The sequence below is a fragment of the Candida albicans genome, chromosome 4, assembly GCF_000182965.3.
Source record: "Candida albicans SC5314 chromosome 4, complete sequence".
NCBI lineage: Eukaryota > Fungi > Ascomycota > Pichiomycetes > Serinales > Debaryomycetaceae > Candida > Candida albicans.
In genome coordinates, this window is record NC_032092.1 from 867,203 (window position 1) to 882,707 (window position 15,505).

At 31.5% G+C, this 15,505-nt stretch overlaps 7 protein-coding genes across 7 annotated transcripts; 1 reads left to right on the forward strand and 6 right to left on the reverse strand. All coding sequences in view use genetic code 12, as the record gives it.

Annotated features, from left to right (window-relative positions):
• Positions 1–478: 478 nt before the first annotated feature.
• On the reverse strand, positions 479–1,093 carry RHD3 (Rhd3p; the record flags this gene model as incomplete). Its single annotated transcript, XM_712015.1, has 1 exon — positions 479–1,093. The coding sequence occupies one exon, from the start codon at positions 1,091–1,093 to the stop codon at positions 479–481; it is 615 nt and encodes a 204-aa protein (XP_717108.1).
• Positions 1,094–3,862: 2,769 nt separating this feature from the next.
• On the reverse strand, positions 3,863–4,696 carry PGA30 (Pga30p; the record flags this gene model as incomplete). The annotated part of the gene is made up of 1 exon (XM_712013.1): positions 3,863–4,696. One exon carries the CDS (start codon positions 4,694–4,696, stop codon positions 3,863–3,865), a length of 834 nt encoding a protein of 277 aa, XP_717106.1.
• Positions 4,697–6,829: 2,133 nt separating this feature from the next.
• PGA31 (Pga31p) lies at positions 6,830–7,888 on the reverse strand (the record flags this gene model as incomplete). The annotated part of the gene is made up of 1 exon (XM_712012.1): positions 6,830–7,888. The coding sequence occupies one exon, from the start codon at positions 7,886–7,888 to the stop codon at positions 6,830–6,832; it is 1,059 nt and encodes a 352-aa protein (XP_717105.1).
• A 1,618-nt stretch (positions 7,889–9,506) lies between these two features.
• CAALFM_C404090CA (calnexin) lies at positions 9,507–11,252 on the reverse strand (the record flags this gene model as incomplete). The annotated part of the gene is made up of 1 exon (XM_712011.2): positions 9,507–11,252. The coding sequence occupies one exon, from the start codon at positions 11,250–11,252 to the stop codon at positions 9,507–9,509; it is 1,746 nt and encodes a 581-aa protein (XP_717104.2).
• A 358-nt stretch (positions 11,253–11,610) lies between these two features.
• On the reverse strand, positions 11,611–12,204 carry ECM1 (Ecm1p; the record flags this gene model as incomplete). Its single annotated transcript, XM_712010.2, has 1 exon — positions 11,611–12,204. One exon carries the CDS (start codon positions 12,202–12,204, stop codon positions 11,611–11,613), a length of 594 nt encoding a protein of 197 aa, XP_717103.2.
• A 928-nt stretch (positions 12,205–13,132) lies between these two features.
• CAALFM_C404110WA (uncharacterized protein) lies at positions 13,133–13,270 on the forward strand (the record flags this gene model as incomplete). Its single annotated transcript, XM_019475379.1, has 1 exon — positions 13,133–13,270. The coding sequence occupies one exon, from the start codon at positions 13,133–13,135 to the stop codon at positions 13,268–13,270; it is 138 nt and encodes a 45-aa protein (XP_019330924.1).
• Positions 13,271–13,438: 168 nt separating this feature from the next.
• Positions 13,439–15,334, reverse strand: CAALFM_C404120CA (TFIIH/NER complex subunit; the record flags this gene model as incomplete). Its single annotated transcript, XM_712008.2, has 1 exon — positions 13,439–15,334. One exon carries the CDS (start codon positions 15,332–15,334, stop codon positions 13,439–13,441), a length of 1,896 nt encoding a protein of 631 aa, XP_717101.2.
• Between the last annotated feature and the right edge of the window lie 171 nt (positions 15,335–15,505).

Here is a 15,505-nt window from a genome sequence, read left to right on the forward strand (position 1 = left end):
ATCTCACTGGTAAATAAACAAGTTGGAAAAAGAATATTAGGGGGGATGACAAATATTAAAGTTTTGTCCACTTTTTTTTTTTCGCAGTCAAATTCTGACCGTTGTTGCCACTTCGTGAAAATGTTCAATTTTTTTTCCCAACTTTGCGTGAGACCAAGAAATATTCTGGTGATGTTGTTTATTGATAATAATGAACGATTATTATAACAAAATTACGAGAAACTAAATTTGAGAAAACAAGAAAAAATACAAGTATTAGCGTTATTGTGACAGAGACGTTAATTGAACTCTAATTTGTGGTATAATAACATATATTGGATTGATAGATTAAAAGAAAATTATATAACTGAAAAATATAAATTTCATATTTCAAGGTATCATAATTTAATATTAAAAAGGGGATATAAAATTAGTAGCAAATAGTTAATTAGAATTAAAAGTCCGCAACGGATACATAATTAGTCTTGCTCTTGCTTTATTACATGACTAATCCAGCAACAACAGCAGCCATACCAACACCATAGCTTAATTTGTTTTGGCCAGCAGCACCTTCAAAGTTGGAAACAGAGGCTTGAGCTGGGCCAGCACTGCTTGAAGCAGCTTGTGCAACACCACTGGTTTCAGCAGCCTTGTCGTCAGAAAATTTGGCAACAATGGTGATTGGGGCACTGTCATCGGTTTTTTTGTTAGAAACAGCGTATTCGCTTTCAGAGTAACGGTATGGATCGTTGACATTCTTGGAAGCGTAAACTTTGTCATCACCAGTGAAACTAAGAGTACCATCTTTGTTAATAGTGACTGGGATGAAATTGTCAGTAGCACCTAATTCGTAAACGTCACCACCCAAAGTGAACAGTTGTCTAACGGTGATTGAAGAAGTTTTCAATTCTTGGAAAATTTGTTTCTTTTCGTCATCGTATTTCAAGTCAGCACCGTTCTTACCGAGGAACAAGTAATCAATGGCAGCACCTTCGTGTTTGGAGTATAAACCAAGACCATCAACTTTTGAATCGTCGGATTTGGCAAATAATTGAATGGATGAGATGGTAGCAAGAGCAGAGCTAGACAAGGATAAAATAGCAAGGAATTTCATGTTTGATTTGATGGGTATAACTAATTTGTTTTTTTGTTATAATGAACTAAAAGAAGAATATTAAAAAAAAACTAGAAGTCGAAGAATGGGGAGGGAAAAGGGTGGTCTTTATATAGTATGAAAATTACATCATTCTGAATAGAATTCAAAAAAAATTACACAATGTATAACGGACGTCACACCGGGTTGACCAATTCCATTAGTAATAACACCACTTCCAAACTAGTTGGAGATTTTGTGCGCCGTCCTTACCCTATACCTTTGTTCTATTTTTTTTTAGTGTTTAGTTTCAGTTTCAATTTTAGTTCATTTCAGGTTTGTTTATTTGTTTGTTTTTGTTCGAAATTGTTGGTGTTTTACTAACAAGAAACCCGAGATACAAAATTGTAAATCTATTGGTTTAACCAATGGTGTAGTTTTTTTTAAAATGTGGTGGCGTATAAAGTAAAGATTGTTACACCGAAAAAAGTAGACAAAAATCGGAAATTATTTTTCTTGCAGGATTTTTTCGAGAGATAGACAAAAACAGAAAGAGAAAAAATAATACGTCACACAAAAATATTCAACAATTACTACTTTAGGATGAAATGTTTATGTTTATAGAAATACAACAAAGAAATATCAAATGAAGATATTTTGAATGTGTTTGATTGTTTCCACAGTAATGGCTAGTAATTCTTGTCCCGGTTTCTATTTATAACTTATTTGTTCTCCTCCACCACCACTATCACAACCACAGTGACACATATTTTAAAACGGCTAATATAATCTGTCTCCACAGTAAACCACTCCAGCATCGTTATGAATCTTTTCGAATATTGATTGAATTTATGGAAAAATTTTCAAATCAATTCATCAACTCATTCAGGAACAAAAAAAAGAAGCCGAACCCATTTGTTGAGGCATTTTTATTTCGTCACACTACTGATTTTTGTACCTCATTGATAGTGGAAAACAACAATACCAACAAATATTTTTCATTAACAATGCAAATGATGCATTCAATATATACTAACTATGATGACTGCATTTGTTGTCATCATCGTCATCGTCGTATTAATCAGAACAATGGACTTGTTGAATCTGTTTTCATGATTACTCTTTTCTTCTATTTTAATATTAACTCTTCTCTGGGTGATTGGCTGGTTTGCCGACCAAGTGCATGTGCGCAAGAGAACAAGATGTGTTTAATGTAGTACAAACGTGAATGAAATGCTTAACTTTGTATCTCAAGGTAAAAGAAATACAATGCAAAGTATGTCACGGTCAATGAGAAGATAGTACGCTGATAATTCACCTCTACAAAAAACTTTGATGGGCAACGACGTTACTAACAAATGTAAACAAAGCTGATAGTAGTGCTATTATTGTACATGTATTTCCAAATGTTAAGCCCTAAACTTACACAGAGGTTTGCGAATACGAACATATAGATTGAAAATTGTTCTTGTTGGCCAAGTACTGCTTGTTCTTGTTATTACATTTTCCAGTACCCATTTGCTGATTGGGGAAATAATCAGGGAAAGATTAACACCATATTCTAAGATTACTTATGCGATATTTTGTGGCTTAATGCAATTTACGCAGTTGATGTTGCATTTCCTGCGCTCAAACGCCACCCCCACCACTACGACTATTTGTCCAAGAGGTACGACTTGTGCGAACAAACATAAATTATTTTTAGATAAAGATTTTCTTTTTCCGTTGTACAACAATAACATGACGTCATAATACAAAAAAAAGTTTATTCCACAAATTGAGCGTGTTTAACCCAAAACTATTCTACACTCATAACCCTCAGGATATCCTGACACATAGCACCTGAATATATGATGCAGGTAGTTTGGTTATGATCTGATTGGATTGTCAATATTGTTTTTCTATTTTCTTTAGTAAAATTTAGTAAAAAAAGTTGAACAGTAGGCTACATTATTTATCCCTTGGGTAGTGAAATCTAACATAATGTTCCACCACTAAAACAATAACTAAGATTGCTAGTAATCAAATTCTACGAATTGAGAAACGAGCTTGGTCAGAGAAACGGGCTTGGTCAATCTTTTAACTGTTTAAGTTGAATATGTATTTTGAAAATTCTAATGTACCACTTCTTTTAACAACTTTTTTGTTAATTCATTACCAATTCTCACATAACTTCAACAAAACATGTGACTCCAAATTTTTGTTTTATTTTCAATACCAAGTAGTATTCTTTTATTCAAGGATCTACCGCAGCTGCTGAATTGCTTTCAAAGTGATTTCAATATCAGGTGGTTGCAATTTTGGGCAAGTATTTCATTTTGTATGTGCGGCACACATATTGCTGAATTGCGGGGTCTCCCATTTAAAGGATTTTTTGCTTTAAATAGATATTATACTTTTTATTTAGGCAACAAACAATAGCCTACTCCCTTTTACTCTTGTATTTCACTCCTATATGAAAGAACGCCTTAATTATACTGATCACCTGATAGTACAACTTTACAAAATTTTCAATAAAGAATAATATAGTATTATTTACTAAAACATACTTATATAAAAAATCGAAAAAAACAAAAACTTGAAGATTATAACTCAAAAATAATTAATATATCACTAACATTGTAATAAATTCCAGGAAAATTTTTATAATAGATTAAATCTGGGTTCAGTGTAATTATAAAAAAACAAAAAGAAAAATTAAACAAAAAATTGTAATCAAGAAATCTGACAAAATGGAAAAAAAAAAACATAGAGAAAAAGAGAAAGCTCAAATGGCAGGGTAATCTAGACTTAGATAACTAAACCAATAGCAGCAGCAGCAAGAGCAATAGCCATTGAACCACCACCAACAATTTCATTAGCGCCACCTTCATAAGAAGTGACAGGAGCAGTAGTTTGAGCCTCAGCAGTTGTAGATGGAGCAGCAACAGAAGTCTTTGGTGGAGCTTCAGTACTAGAAGAAGGTAAAACAGATGAAACAGTAACTGAACCAGAAGTTTCAATCACAGTAGGTGTACAAACTTCTGAACAAATAGTTAAAGTAATTGTAGTAGATTCTGGACAGTAAGTAGTGAAAACAGTAACTGTCTTGTTTGAATAAACTGGAGAAGTAGTTGGAGCTTCAGTATGTTTTGTAACAGATGAAGATTTTCCACCACCAATAAACTTGGCAATAATCTTAAATGGAATTGAGCCTTCACCACCATTAGTAACAACAGCAAATGAATCCTTAGAATAATTGTATGGGTCATTGATATTTTTGGCAGCAGCAACAGAATCAGAACCAGCAAACTTAACACTTCCATCTTCGGCGATTTCAACATGAAGTGGTTGACCACTAACACTCAATTGAACAACACCACCAGAAACAACCAACAGTTGTCTAGCAGTAGTTGAACCTGTTTGCAATTCACTGAAAATTGTAAAAGTTTCATCATCAAATTTCAAAGTTTCAGCACCACTAGCTAAAAACAAGTAGTTGACACCAGCACCTTCACGTCTAGAAATAAGACCAAGATTGTTAATTTCTTCATTTGAAGATTGAGCAAACAATTGAACATCTCTGATAGCAGCTAAAGCAGATGATGCCAAGGTTAATACAGTTGCAATTGTAAAGTACTTCATATTGTAGATAATTATAGATTGTTTTTTTGGTTTTGTTTATAGTTGTTATATGTCTGTTAAGCGAATGAAGTAATTAATTAAAGTACCAATCTGAATAAATAAATAGAAAATAAACTAGAAGTTATTCAATTGGATTGGATTGAAATGAATTGATTAATAAGAAGAAAGACAATTATAATGAAAAGGAAAGAAGAAGGAAATTATAAAAAGATAGAAACTCCAAAAGAAAGGAGAGAATAAGCCATTTATATATCAAAGGAAAGTGGAAAAGTCAAAAAAACAAAATAACTTACTCAGTATTGGTGGAGGAAAAGTGGTGCCAAGTGAAATAATAAGTTCTTTCCAAAGTATCTCCTTTTTTTTTTTTTGTTTAATTCATAACCCAAAATTTCCAATAATAGTACTATTTGAGAAATATTTTTATATTCTTAGTAATAGGTTTGGTATGAATGTTTGCCTTAGGGTGCATGAAATAGGTTCATGTATGCTATAATATTTCTCTCAAGTGCATTATTGTACATACATGTTTACACACAATATGTTTTAAATTATAACTCGATTGTTGAAATGATCGCGAGTTTCTTTATTTCATAATTGACCTTTCCCTGTTGTAGATACAAGGGTTATAGCTAACATCTACAAGTATATTCTATTAATAGAATAAATGGTGTCGTTTTTCGATTTGTAAATGTTATGCTTTTTCTTAATATACTTCAAAATAAGGTAAACTTTTCTGTGTCTTGGCTACCATTTAATTAAAATTCTAGGCATCAATAAGAGTATACACAACATTATATATATAATAAAATAGCCTTAAATGACGCGTGGGTTGTTTCTATTTTTTTTTTTTAAGGAAGTAATAACGAAAGTTGTAAGCAACAACAACTCAACTCTTTTTTCTACAATTGTAATTATCTTGTAAACTATAACAAGCATTGAAACCAAAAAAAAATATATATATTGTGCCCCGTTTATTTTAAGGAAAAATCAGTTGACCTATTATTTCCCTACTATAGATACTTTACAAACAAAAGAATATTATATTTCTACCAATCACGAGGTTTGAATAACTAATACTCATTTTTCTATTCATATATTACCAGCTGACCATGTATTTGAGATTTTTAAACGTCCAATTTTATTTTCAAATGTGCAAATACGTACAATCATGCAAAATGAATTTTTTTTCAAATAAAAAAAACATCTTTATAAAGGTAAGTCAGAGTCAATAAAATTAGAGTTTTTCAAACAAATCAAAAAGTTAAGGTTGAAATGCTATTACAAGTGTCATGCCCAAACTTCAGTGCCGTACATACATAACTGAGCCGTTGCATACCAGCATGAAGTTGGCCAGAATAAACCTAGTTGATGCAACCAACATAAATTGCTGTCACCTTTGAGCTGAACACATGATGCAGCAAATGGTTGTTAGATTATCTAAAGGTGTGGATTCAAAATATTACTCAACTGGAAATCAATAATTATGAAGAGTTTGTTTATATGGGCTTGTAATTGACTAAGAAATATGGAAATAACCAATTCTTTTCGCAATTAAGTTAGATTGAATGGATTCTATGTGAATAAAGCGTTACTAATTATGCGAGGATAAATTCTAGTAATCTAAATATTGTTCTATATTGTAAATTTAATATACCAACGATTATACTGATCATTATTTGAGTCAAAATTGTGCAAATATTAAATGAAAACAAAAAACAGCCATTCGCATTTTCTTACATCAAAATTGAATGCAAAATTCTTGTTTTTGTGTCATTAATTGAATATAATCAGGAACAAAAAAAATGTCGACCTTAAACTAATTGAATAGTATCTAGTAGTTTTTTATTAAAACAGCTAATTCATTTCAATGACAAATGTCAACCCATATCACGTTAATCCACTTAACAGATGAATGCTTACAAAAACTGTAGTTCAATTCTATAGTATATATTGAAAGGTATACACAATACTTTTTGAAGTGAAAAAGAATTAATAACGAAAAATTAAACCGAAAGAAATTAATAAAGCAAAACCCAAAAGAAACATTCTAAATTAAGTAATAAGAAATGTTAAATAGAAAAAAAATCAAAAAAGATTAAATTTTAAACAAGCAATCTAGATATATTTCTAAATTTAGAATACCAAACCAATGGCAGCGGCAACAGCAATAGCAACTGAACCACCAGTGAGGGCGTTAGCAGCACCTTCGAATGAAGTGACAGCAGCAGTTGGTTTTTTACCAGATGGAGCTGGTTTACTGACTGAGTCAACAGTGGTCTTTGGTGGAGCAGCTTCAGAAGAAGCAGTCTTGGATGGAACTTGAACGGAAGAAACAGTGACTGAACCAGAAGTTTCAATGACAGTTGGAGTACAGACATCAGAACAGACAGTCAAAGTGATGGTGGTAGATAATGGACAGTAAGTGGTGTAAAGGGTAACAGTACTGTTGCTGTAGACTGGAGTTTCCTTTGGAGCTTCAGATGAAGAAGCAGTTGGTTCTGGAGCAGCAGAAGAAGAAGAAGAAGAAGCAGATTCTTTATCGTCACCAGTGAATTTAGCAACAAGTTTGATTGGAATAGCACCATCACCACCTTTAACAACGGCATATGAATCTTTGGAGTAGTTGTATGGGTCATTGATGTTCTTGGCAGCACCAACAGAGTCGGAACCATCAAAGGAAAGGGTACCATCTTCAGCAATGTCAACTTTAGTACCATCACCACTACCACCCAATTGAAGAACAGTATTACCAACGTTTAATGGTTGTCTGACAGTGGAGGAACCAGCTTTTAATTCAGTATAGACGGTTTTGGTTTCGTCATCATATTTCAAGTTTTCAGCAACACCTGGAGCAGCCAAGAATAAGTAGTTCAAGGCAGCACCTTCATGTCTGGAGGAAATACCAAAGTCGTTGACTTCGTTGTTGGAAGATTGAGCATATAATTGAATGTCTTTAATGGCAGCCAAAGCTGATGAGGACAAAGTCAATAAGGAAGCAGCAGTTAAAAATTTCATTATGTAGCAAATAAGATATTTTTGTATAAAGTAAATGTAATCAAAAAGTTGATTGATATGGGATTGGAATAAAAAAAAAAGAAGGAATAAATATTTTCCAGAAAACGAAGATATGTCAGGTTTTATATAATATTCCAAAACAAAAATTTTTTTTTGCAATCTCATATGAAATTTCATTAATTATTCGCCTGTTCCTCTTTAAGAACCAAAACAAAGACCACTTTAATAATTTGTATGTTTGTTTATAAAATTATTCTTAGCAATCACTAAAGTAGAGACGCAATATTTTAGGACACCATATATCTTTTTGATGACGTTGATGACAATTTTGTATAAAATATGACTAAAAAAGGTAGAAGAAAACACCATAGTTGTGTGTTGATTCTAAATATAGAAAAGCAGATTTTTTTTGCAAAATCACACTTTCAATTATTTACACAAAACCAGCATAGTTTTGGGGGAAGAAAGAAAGAAAATTTAAGCATTGACAATCCATCTCATAACCGTCATCAGTGTCATAGTGAATAATTTTATTATGGTCAAAGTCTTGGCAATTGGCAAAAGTAACGCATTTTAGTCATTTTGGTTATATTCTTTTTTTTTTCAAGTGGTGGCAGCAACAACCAATGAATAACGCCATAAGAAACCTAAGTCAACACCAGCCATTTAGAAAACCCCACATGTGCTACTCAATCCAGCTACAAGGGAAGCACGTGTTTCTTGAAATGGACCAGTTAGTCTAATTATACTACAGTGGCTTAACATGTTCGATGCAAGGAGTTATTGGTCCGAGGCAGGTGATGAAGAAAAAAGAAAAAAAAATCTAAAAGATCTCGGAAAAAGAGATTATTATTTTTTTTCTGACCTGCAGGTGGAAGGAGCTGCCCCCCCCAAACTGACGTCATAAGTAGAAAGTATAGGAAATGGAACCCTCTAATCAATAATAATTTTGTAGTAATATATATATATATATATCACAATTAAAAATACTTTAAATTCGAGGTACGGGAAATAATAAGGTTTCCAATTTGACTTCATTTTCAATAACTGTTATTATTACCTTCAAGGTTTTTCATCAGTCTTTAACCTTATAGGAATAATAACAATAGAGAATAATTTTTAGACCAAGAGAGAAATAAAACCAAACAAGCAAAACTAAAATAACTAAAACAAGGTGACTAAAAAGAAACAACAACTTTGTAAATTTTCCGTAGCAACCCAAATCCTTAGTCTCATAACCCCACACTTTGTTGATGTTTGTATTGAGATTTACCACATGTTTTAAGTTATAATTCGTCAAACTTAAACTCCCAATATCGGTCTTGTCACATTGTCAACTAAGATTAATCAATCTTAGAATGACAGTTGAAATCGTTCTTTATTCTTTTTTGACAGATTTATAATAATATCACTGGCCATCATAGAAAGTATTCCATCATTTGTTTAACTTAGTGTTTTCCCGTTTGACTCCACATTTTCTTTCTGAAAAATCTACTATTCTGAATATGGTAATTCATTGTCCTAAATTGGAACAAGCCACATTTGTGCCAGCAACGCTTCTTTTGCTTCGAGGGAGGGGGGACTAAAAATAATTTGCTATTCCAACACTAAGGCGGCTTTCTTTATCCACACTGATCGTACTAATTCGAGAATGTTAAAAAGAATTCGATTGGCGTTGCTCTCAAAAAAAAAACGTGTTTCGGTAAACTGGTTAAAAGCCACATATTATTTTAATATTTCTAATTCTCTTATATTCACATAAACTTTAAATTAATTTACTTCTTCTATAGACAATCTATTTTCTTTGTCTTACATGTATTTGTTCATCAAGAATTTCTATTTTTTGTACATGATTGCTGGGCATTTCAATTTCTTCTGCAGTTAATACATTTTTACGATTCAGATCAGTTGTCGTAGTAGTGGTAATACTACTACTACTACCAAACGCTTCACCTCCTTGTAATAAAAACATGATTGTGCTTGCAAACCCAAAGAAAATTGTAAATGAAAACAAAAATAAAAATGCATACAATAAAGTTTTCAATGGATTTGCCATTATTAAACCAATTGGATCCAACGTTAATTCAAAATAAAAATCTTTTAATTGAACATATTGTTTTAACCAAAATAATTTGATGAAAATTAAAAATTGTTGGAATGTAGAAATAGAATCATCACGAATTATATCTTCAAAATTCCGTGGTGGAGCCACAGGTTCATTTTTAACTCGTGGTTTGTTTTCACGTCTTTGATCAGCTTCTAATTCGTATTTGATTTTAAATGTAGTATTACCAATTAATTCTGCTTCTGCTATGGAGTTACCCAAATAGATATTATCAAATAAAATATCACTTTCAATACTCCAAAGTTCAAATCCAATTCCACCAATTGGTTTATCTAATTTCCCTGGAGTTTTCACTTGATAATAATCAGGATTAGGAATTAATCTTGGGGTCCAAATACCATTATAATTTGGGTTTTTGATATCAGGTGGGAACCATGGACCAATGTAATCATGATTTGGAATTAATGGTGCTTCCCATGGTCCACAACCAGTAGCACATTTCGGATTAACAATCAATGGTGGTTCCCATTGTTTTTCGGCGTCATTCCAATCTTTAGGCTTGACGGCATCTGGATCAGGTATATACCTTGGTGCCAGTTCATCCCATTCATCTGGTTTAACAGCATTGGGATCTCTAATTTGAGGGTATTCATGTTTCAATTCATAATCTTCTGGTTTTTCAACATTAGGATCGGGAATATATGCTCTATCATCCCAATCATCAGGTTTTTTATCATCAACATCAGGAATCTCTTTTGGTGGTTCAAATGGTGGATTAAATAATTTTTGATTCTTATATAAATTCCCAGCTTTGGCAACTTGTCCATTAACTCTAATTTCAAAATCTTGATTTGATTTAATAATTAATGTATATAAATTAGTCAATTCATTTGTTCTTGCCATTGGTTTATGTTTTAAATGTTTTTCTTCAATGGCACCATTGGGAAGTTTTTTTCTTATAATGAAATGGATTTTATTTTCACTACCACAAACATCAGGACCAAACATAATTTGATATGGAGTTTCTGAATTGAAAAATTTATAACCTGAAGGTGAACTATCCAATAATTTTATATAAGCACCACCACAAGTCAAACCTTGTTGTAATTTGACTTCATATTGTAAAACTAAATCTTGGGTTTTATTATTATTGGGATTGGTATTTGTCACTTCATGAGGTAATTTATAGGAAATGGCATAATGAGAAGCTCTTGATTTCATAACTAATCCTAAATCACCTTCTAAACCAGGATATTTCGAAGTCGAAGATTCAATTTTCCATTCACCACTATAACGAACTATTTCATCTCTTCCCTCATCAAATTTTTTGGCAGTTGATACTTGCCAGGGGGATGAATTTAAAGAAGGATAATCAAATTGTTCGAATACCGATGATGGATCTAATTGTGTTTTATCAAATGGCACATATTTAAGAGCGTTTACTAATGAAAGTAACAACACTAATGCATATTTCATGATTCAAAAATTTGATTTATGAATAAAATGCTGTTGATCTGAATTTTGAAATCTCATGGAATTGGTTATAAAAAAAAAAAGAAAAAGTGGCAATGAGTTTTCTCGACTGAAAAAAATAACCAGCTCCTTATTACTCGTGCGTGGTAATATTGTTGTGTAGATGTTTAACGTGTAGACAGGAATCAATATCAACTCCATACAATACAGACAAAGTCTTGACAATTATGATTTACACCAGAGTAAACGGTGCTTCATTAGAATAATCTCCTGCCTTACTTCAAAGTTTCAATGCTAAATATATGATATACCTTATTCAATCTATTAATACACCCAATATTTCCTCTCCTAACAAAACTCTCTAATCCTCAATATCATCTAACAAAGCAAATCTGTTATTTGCCAATGATTTATTTGGAGTTTCTTCTTCTTCTTCTTCTTCTTCCTCCTCCTTTTGTTCTTCTTTCTTTGCAAAAATACTCTTTACATATTCATCTTCTTCAATTTTATCAAGTTCTTCTTGTGTCAATTCTTTCTTCTTTTCTTCTTCATCACCAAGACCACTAGCAGATTTCAACTCTTGAGCTAAATGGTTTTCCAAAGTTATACTCTGATTGGTTTTATCCCATCCTGACTTACGAGCATTTTGAACATATTTTGCTCTTGCTATACTTTGATCGATTTTAGTAGCTAATATCCCACTGATTTTATCGGATCTTTCAAGTTTATGTTTTAATGCTGATGTTTTCTTTTTAGTAGTTGATTTTTTTATTTTTGATAATTCAAGTTTTTTATTCAATAAATTTTCATTCTTGATGGTTGTTCTAATAATTGATTTTTTGACATCACTTTTCTCTCTAGGAATTGATTCTAATGATTTAGCTTCATTACTGGTGTCTGTATCTATTAATCCTCTTCTAGCAGCTCTACTATGTTTCGATATTTTCTTTGCCATTATTTGTATCTGTGTATAATCAAAATCAAAATAAGTAGTAGCTGTAGTAATTGTTACCTCATCTCATTCACCATCCACATATAAATTATTTTTTCTCAATGTCCTTCTTACAAAATGTTTTTGTGTGTGTGTGTGTGCATTGAAGGAAAGAAGAAATGTCACGATTTATTACATAAGCCAGGCGCATTACTAAAACTTCCCAATTTGGAAATAGACAATGCGCTAGTATACCTTAATTTAATTTTTGATATCATTCATTTTTTTTTCTTTTTTTTGTAACGGATAACCATCAGGAGAAGAAGAAGGAGTAGTTAATATCAAATAGAAATTCAATTTACTGAATCTTTTTCTCTTTCTTGAAATATCTTAGTTAATACTCATATCATTATTCTTATATTAACCCCCGAATTGTTTCTTCTTGTTCATTATTATTATTACTATTATTAAAGATCTTTTGAAAAAAAGCCCCTCGCCATTATGAATCTTAATCAAAATTTACAATCAAATTCTCGTATGTCATCGACATCAAATATTCCATTATTAAATACAGTTGGATCCCCTGATAATAATAATAATACTAATAATAATAATAAGTTTATAAATTGTTCATATTCACATAATCTCGCTACAGATATAACATGGTATCTATGACTACGTAATTCCTCCCATCATCAACACCACCACCACCACCACCACCACCACCAAAACAACAACAACAACAACCGAAAGACAACAATGTTTAATTATTGAAATTGGCAACATCAAATTATATGGTATATTTACTAATCAAATTGATGATAATGTTAAACAAATCGTAATGATTTTCAATAAAGAATTATTACTGTATATTAATACTGAAAATATCAAATTTAATCGACTTATGGTTGACTTTGTTGATTTGTTAATTGATGAATTTGATATTACCGATATGTTATGCTTAATTGAAAGACTGGAAGAGTCAAGTACCTTGGCTAGGAAATTTAATCAATTGTTTCCTTGTAGTTTGGTTCATGTTGATAAATATGTTGATGAATTCCATTGGCTTGGATTGTTATGTAAAATATAATCAACTCATAATCAGCTCAATTAGTTAGTTTTTTTTTTGGGGGGGTTGCCAAGTATATACTAATACTACTAATAATAAAAATCTAAATAGTTACATCCATTCGATATATATATAATATATGCACATATACTGACCTATTTTCAAGTTATTATATTGTAAATTAGTTATTTACTCCTCTGGTAGAGGACGTTTACCATTTTCATTTAATTCAGGTTTAGCTTTCTTTACTGCTTCAACATATTCATTACATGCTTTATCTAATGCTATTTTCATGGGTTGAAGACATGATGCAAAATCTTTTAAAACTTTATCTTGTAATTTTTGATTTTTTTGTAATATATCCATAGATTTGAATTGATCAATCGCTTTATTTTCTAATTCTATTAAACCAGATTGACAATTTTTCAAACTGGTGAAAATTTTCTTTAATTGACCAGGATTATTCCCATGTAAAAAAATCTTCCAAAAATGAGATAAAAATTCAACTATCGTAATATTATAAGTAATGATTTCTTGTATTAATGAATTAGGAACAATGTTTGTCCCCGTGATATCATTTTCTTTATTAATTAATTTAAATGTTCGGAAATTTTGTTTAATAAGCATGGCTATTTCCATGGAGGTTTTTTCAATTTCTTCACTTTTACAAGTATAAGTTTCTGTTAATTCTATTTGTCCTTGGAAAGTTTGAGATTGTAAATATTTATGTAATTCATCTTGAGAAATCTTGTTATTAGTATTTGATCCTTCATATGAATCAAATTTTGTTCCCTTGGCAATATCAGTATTAATGTTTAATTTTATATATTGTAAATTTTCTGAATCATTTAAATCATGCAAATCTAATTCTTCTTCATATTCATTCAATTCAGCAGCAGATAATCCATCAATTGTAGTTTCTGAAGGTTTCTCTGGTCCATTAGTAGAACTCATACTCATCATTTTCGACGATAATCGATTCATATTTTTCATCAATATAATCATTTCATTTTCATTTCCTAAAGTAGGTTTTTTATTATCATCATCTAAATTTGTGTCTTCATCATATCTCATAGTAAAATCTGGTCTATTCCCCAATTTTTGTGAATTATCTTGTTGATTTCCCATCAAATCAAGAAATTTTTTAACATGTGGAGATTCCAATGTTTGTATTCCTTGTTCTGAATTACCACTACCACCACCACCACCACCACCACCAGAACCAGAACCGTTGTTTTCCAAAGTAGATGATTTTTGTAATTTTTCTTGATAGTTTTGATCTATATACAAATATTTGTCCAATACAACATCTCCTCGACTATTACTAATACTGATTTTATCACCTCTTAAGCGTCTAAACAATTTAGAATTGAAAAATCTCGACCAAAATTCTCCTTCATTAAACTTGTTAGGAACCAAATCATCAAATGCTTTCTTTATGATGGGGTAAATGGTAAATATTTCATTAATGGTATCACGCGTAACATTAACATTCACTTGATTATCAGAAGTGGCCACCGGTTTAATTGTACTCAATACATTATATGGACCTTTATGTTGAGATATTGTCAAAGCAAATGTTCGTAATTGATTTAATCTTGATGACCAAAATACTTGAGGAGATAATTTAAATTGCATGACTGATTTAGTGAAAACATCACGTAATTGACGATCTTCTAATAAAAGTTTTTGCTGTAGTTCGAAATTTTTCAATAAATTTGCATCAGATAATGATTGTGATGCTGCTAATGATAATAATGATGAACTAGTAGAAGTTCCAGATGTTGTAGGTGGTATTGGTGTTGATGATGATGTCGAATCTCTGGTAGAATCAGCTTGTGGTGCTGACCCAAATGTTGAAGCTGGTGCTGGAGCTGGAGTTGGAGTACTGGTACCTTCAACCCTAGTTCTTGATCTAGCAACAATTGTTTGTAGAGAATCTTTAATAGTGTTCATGGTTGGTCTATTAGTAAATGTCAATTTAAATGATTTTTCTTCACCACCACCACCACCACCATTGTCAGTTCCATCTGCATTTGTATTAGGTGGACCAGATGTTAGTTTGTATACAATTTTTAGTATCATTTTCGGTGAGGTTTCTTTGGTACTTTGTAATGTAGTTAACCCCCCTTCAATGGGATTGAAATTGCTCTATCTTCTTCTTGTTCATCAATTGGTTTCCATTCCAACATCAGCGGTGCTAAATCTTCTCTAATATACACCATCCCCCCAATTTTATCAACTGAACATGCACCT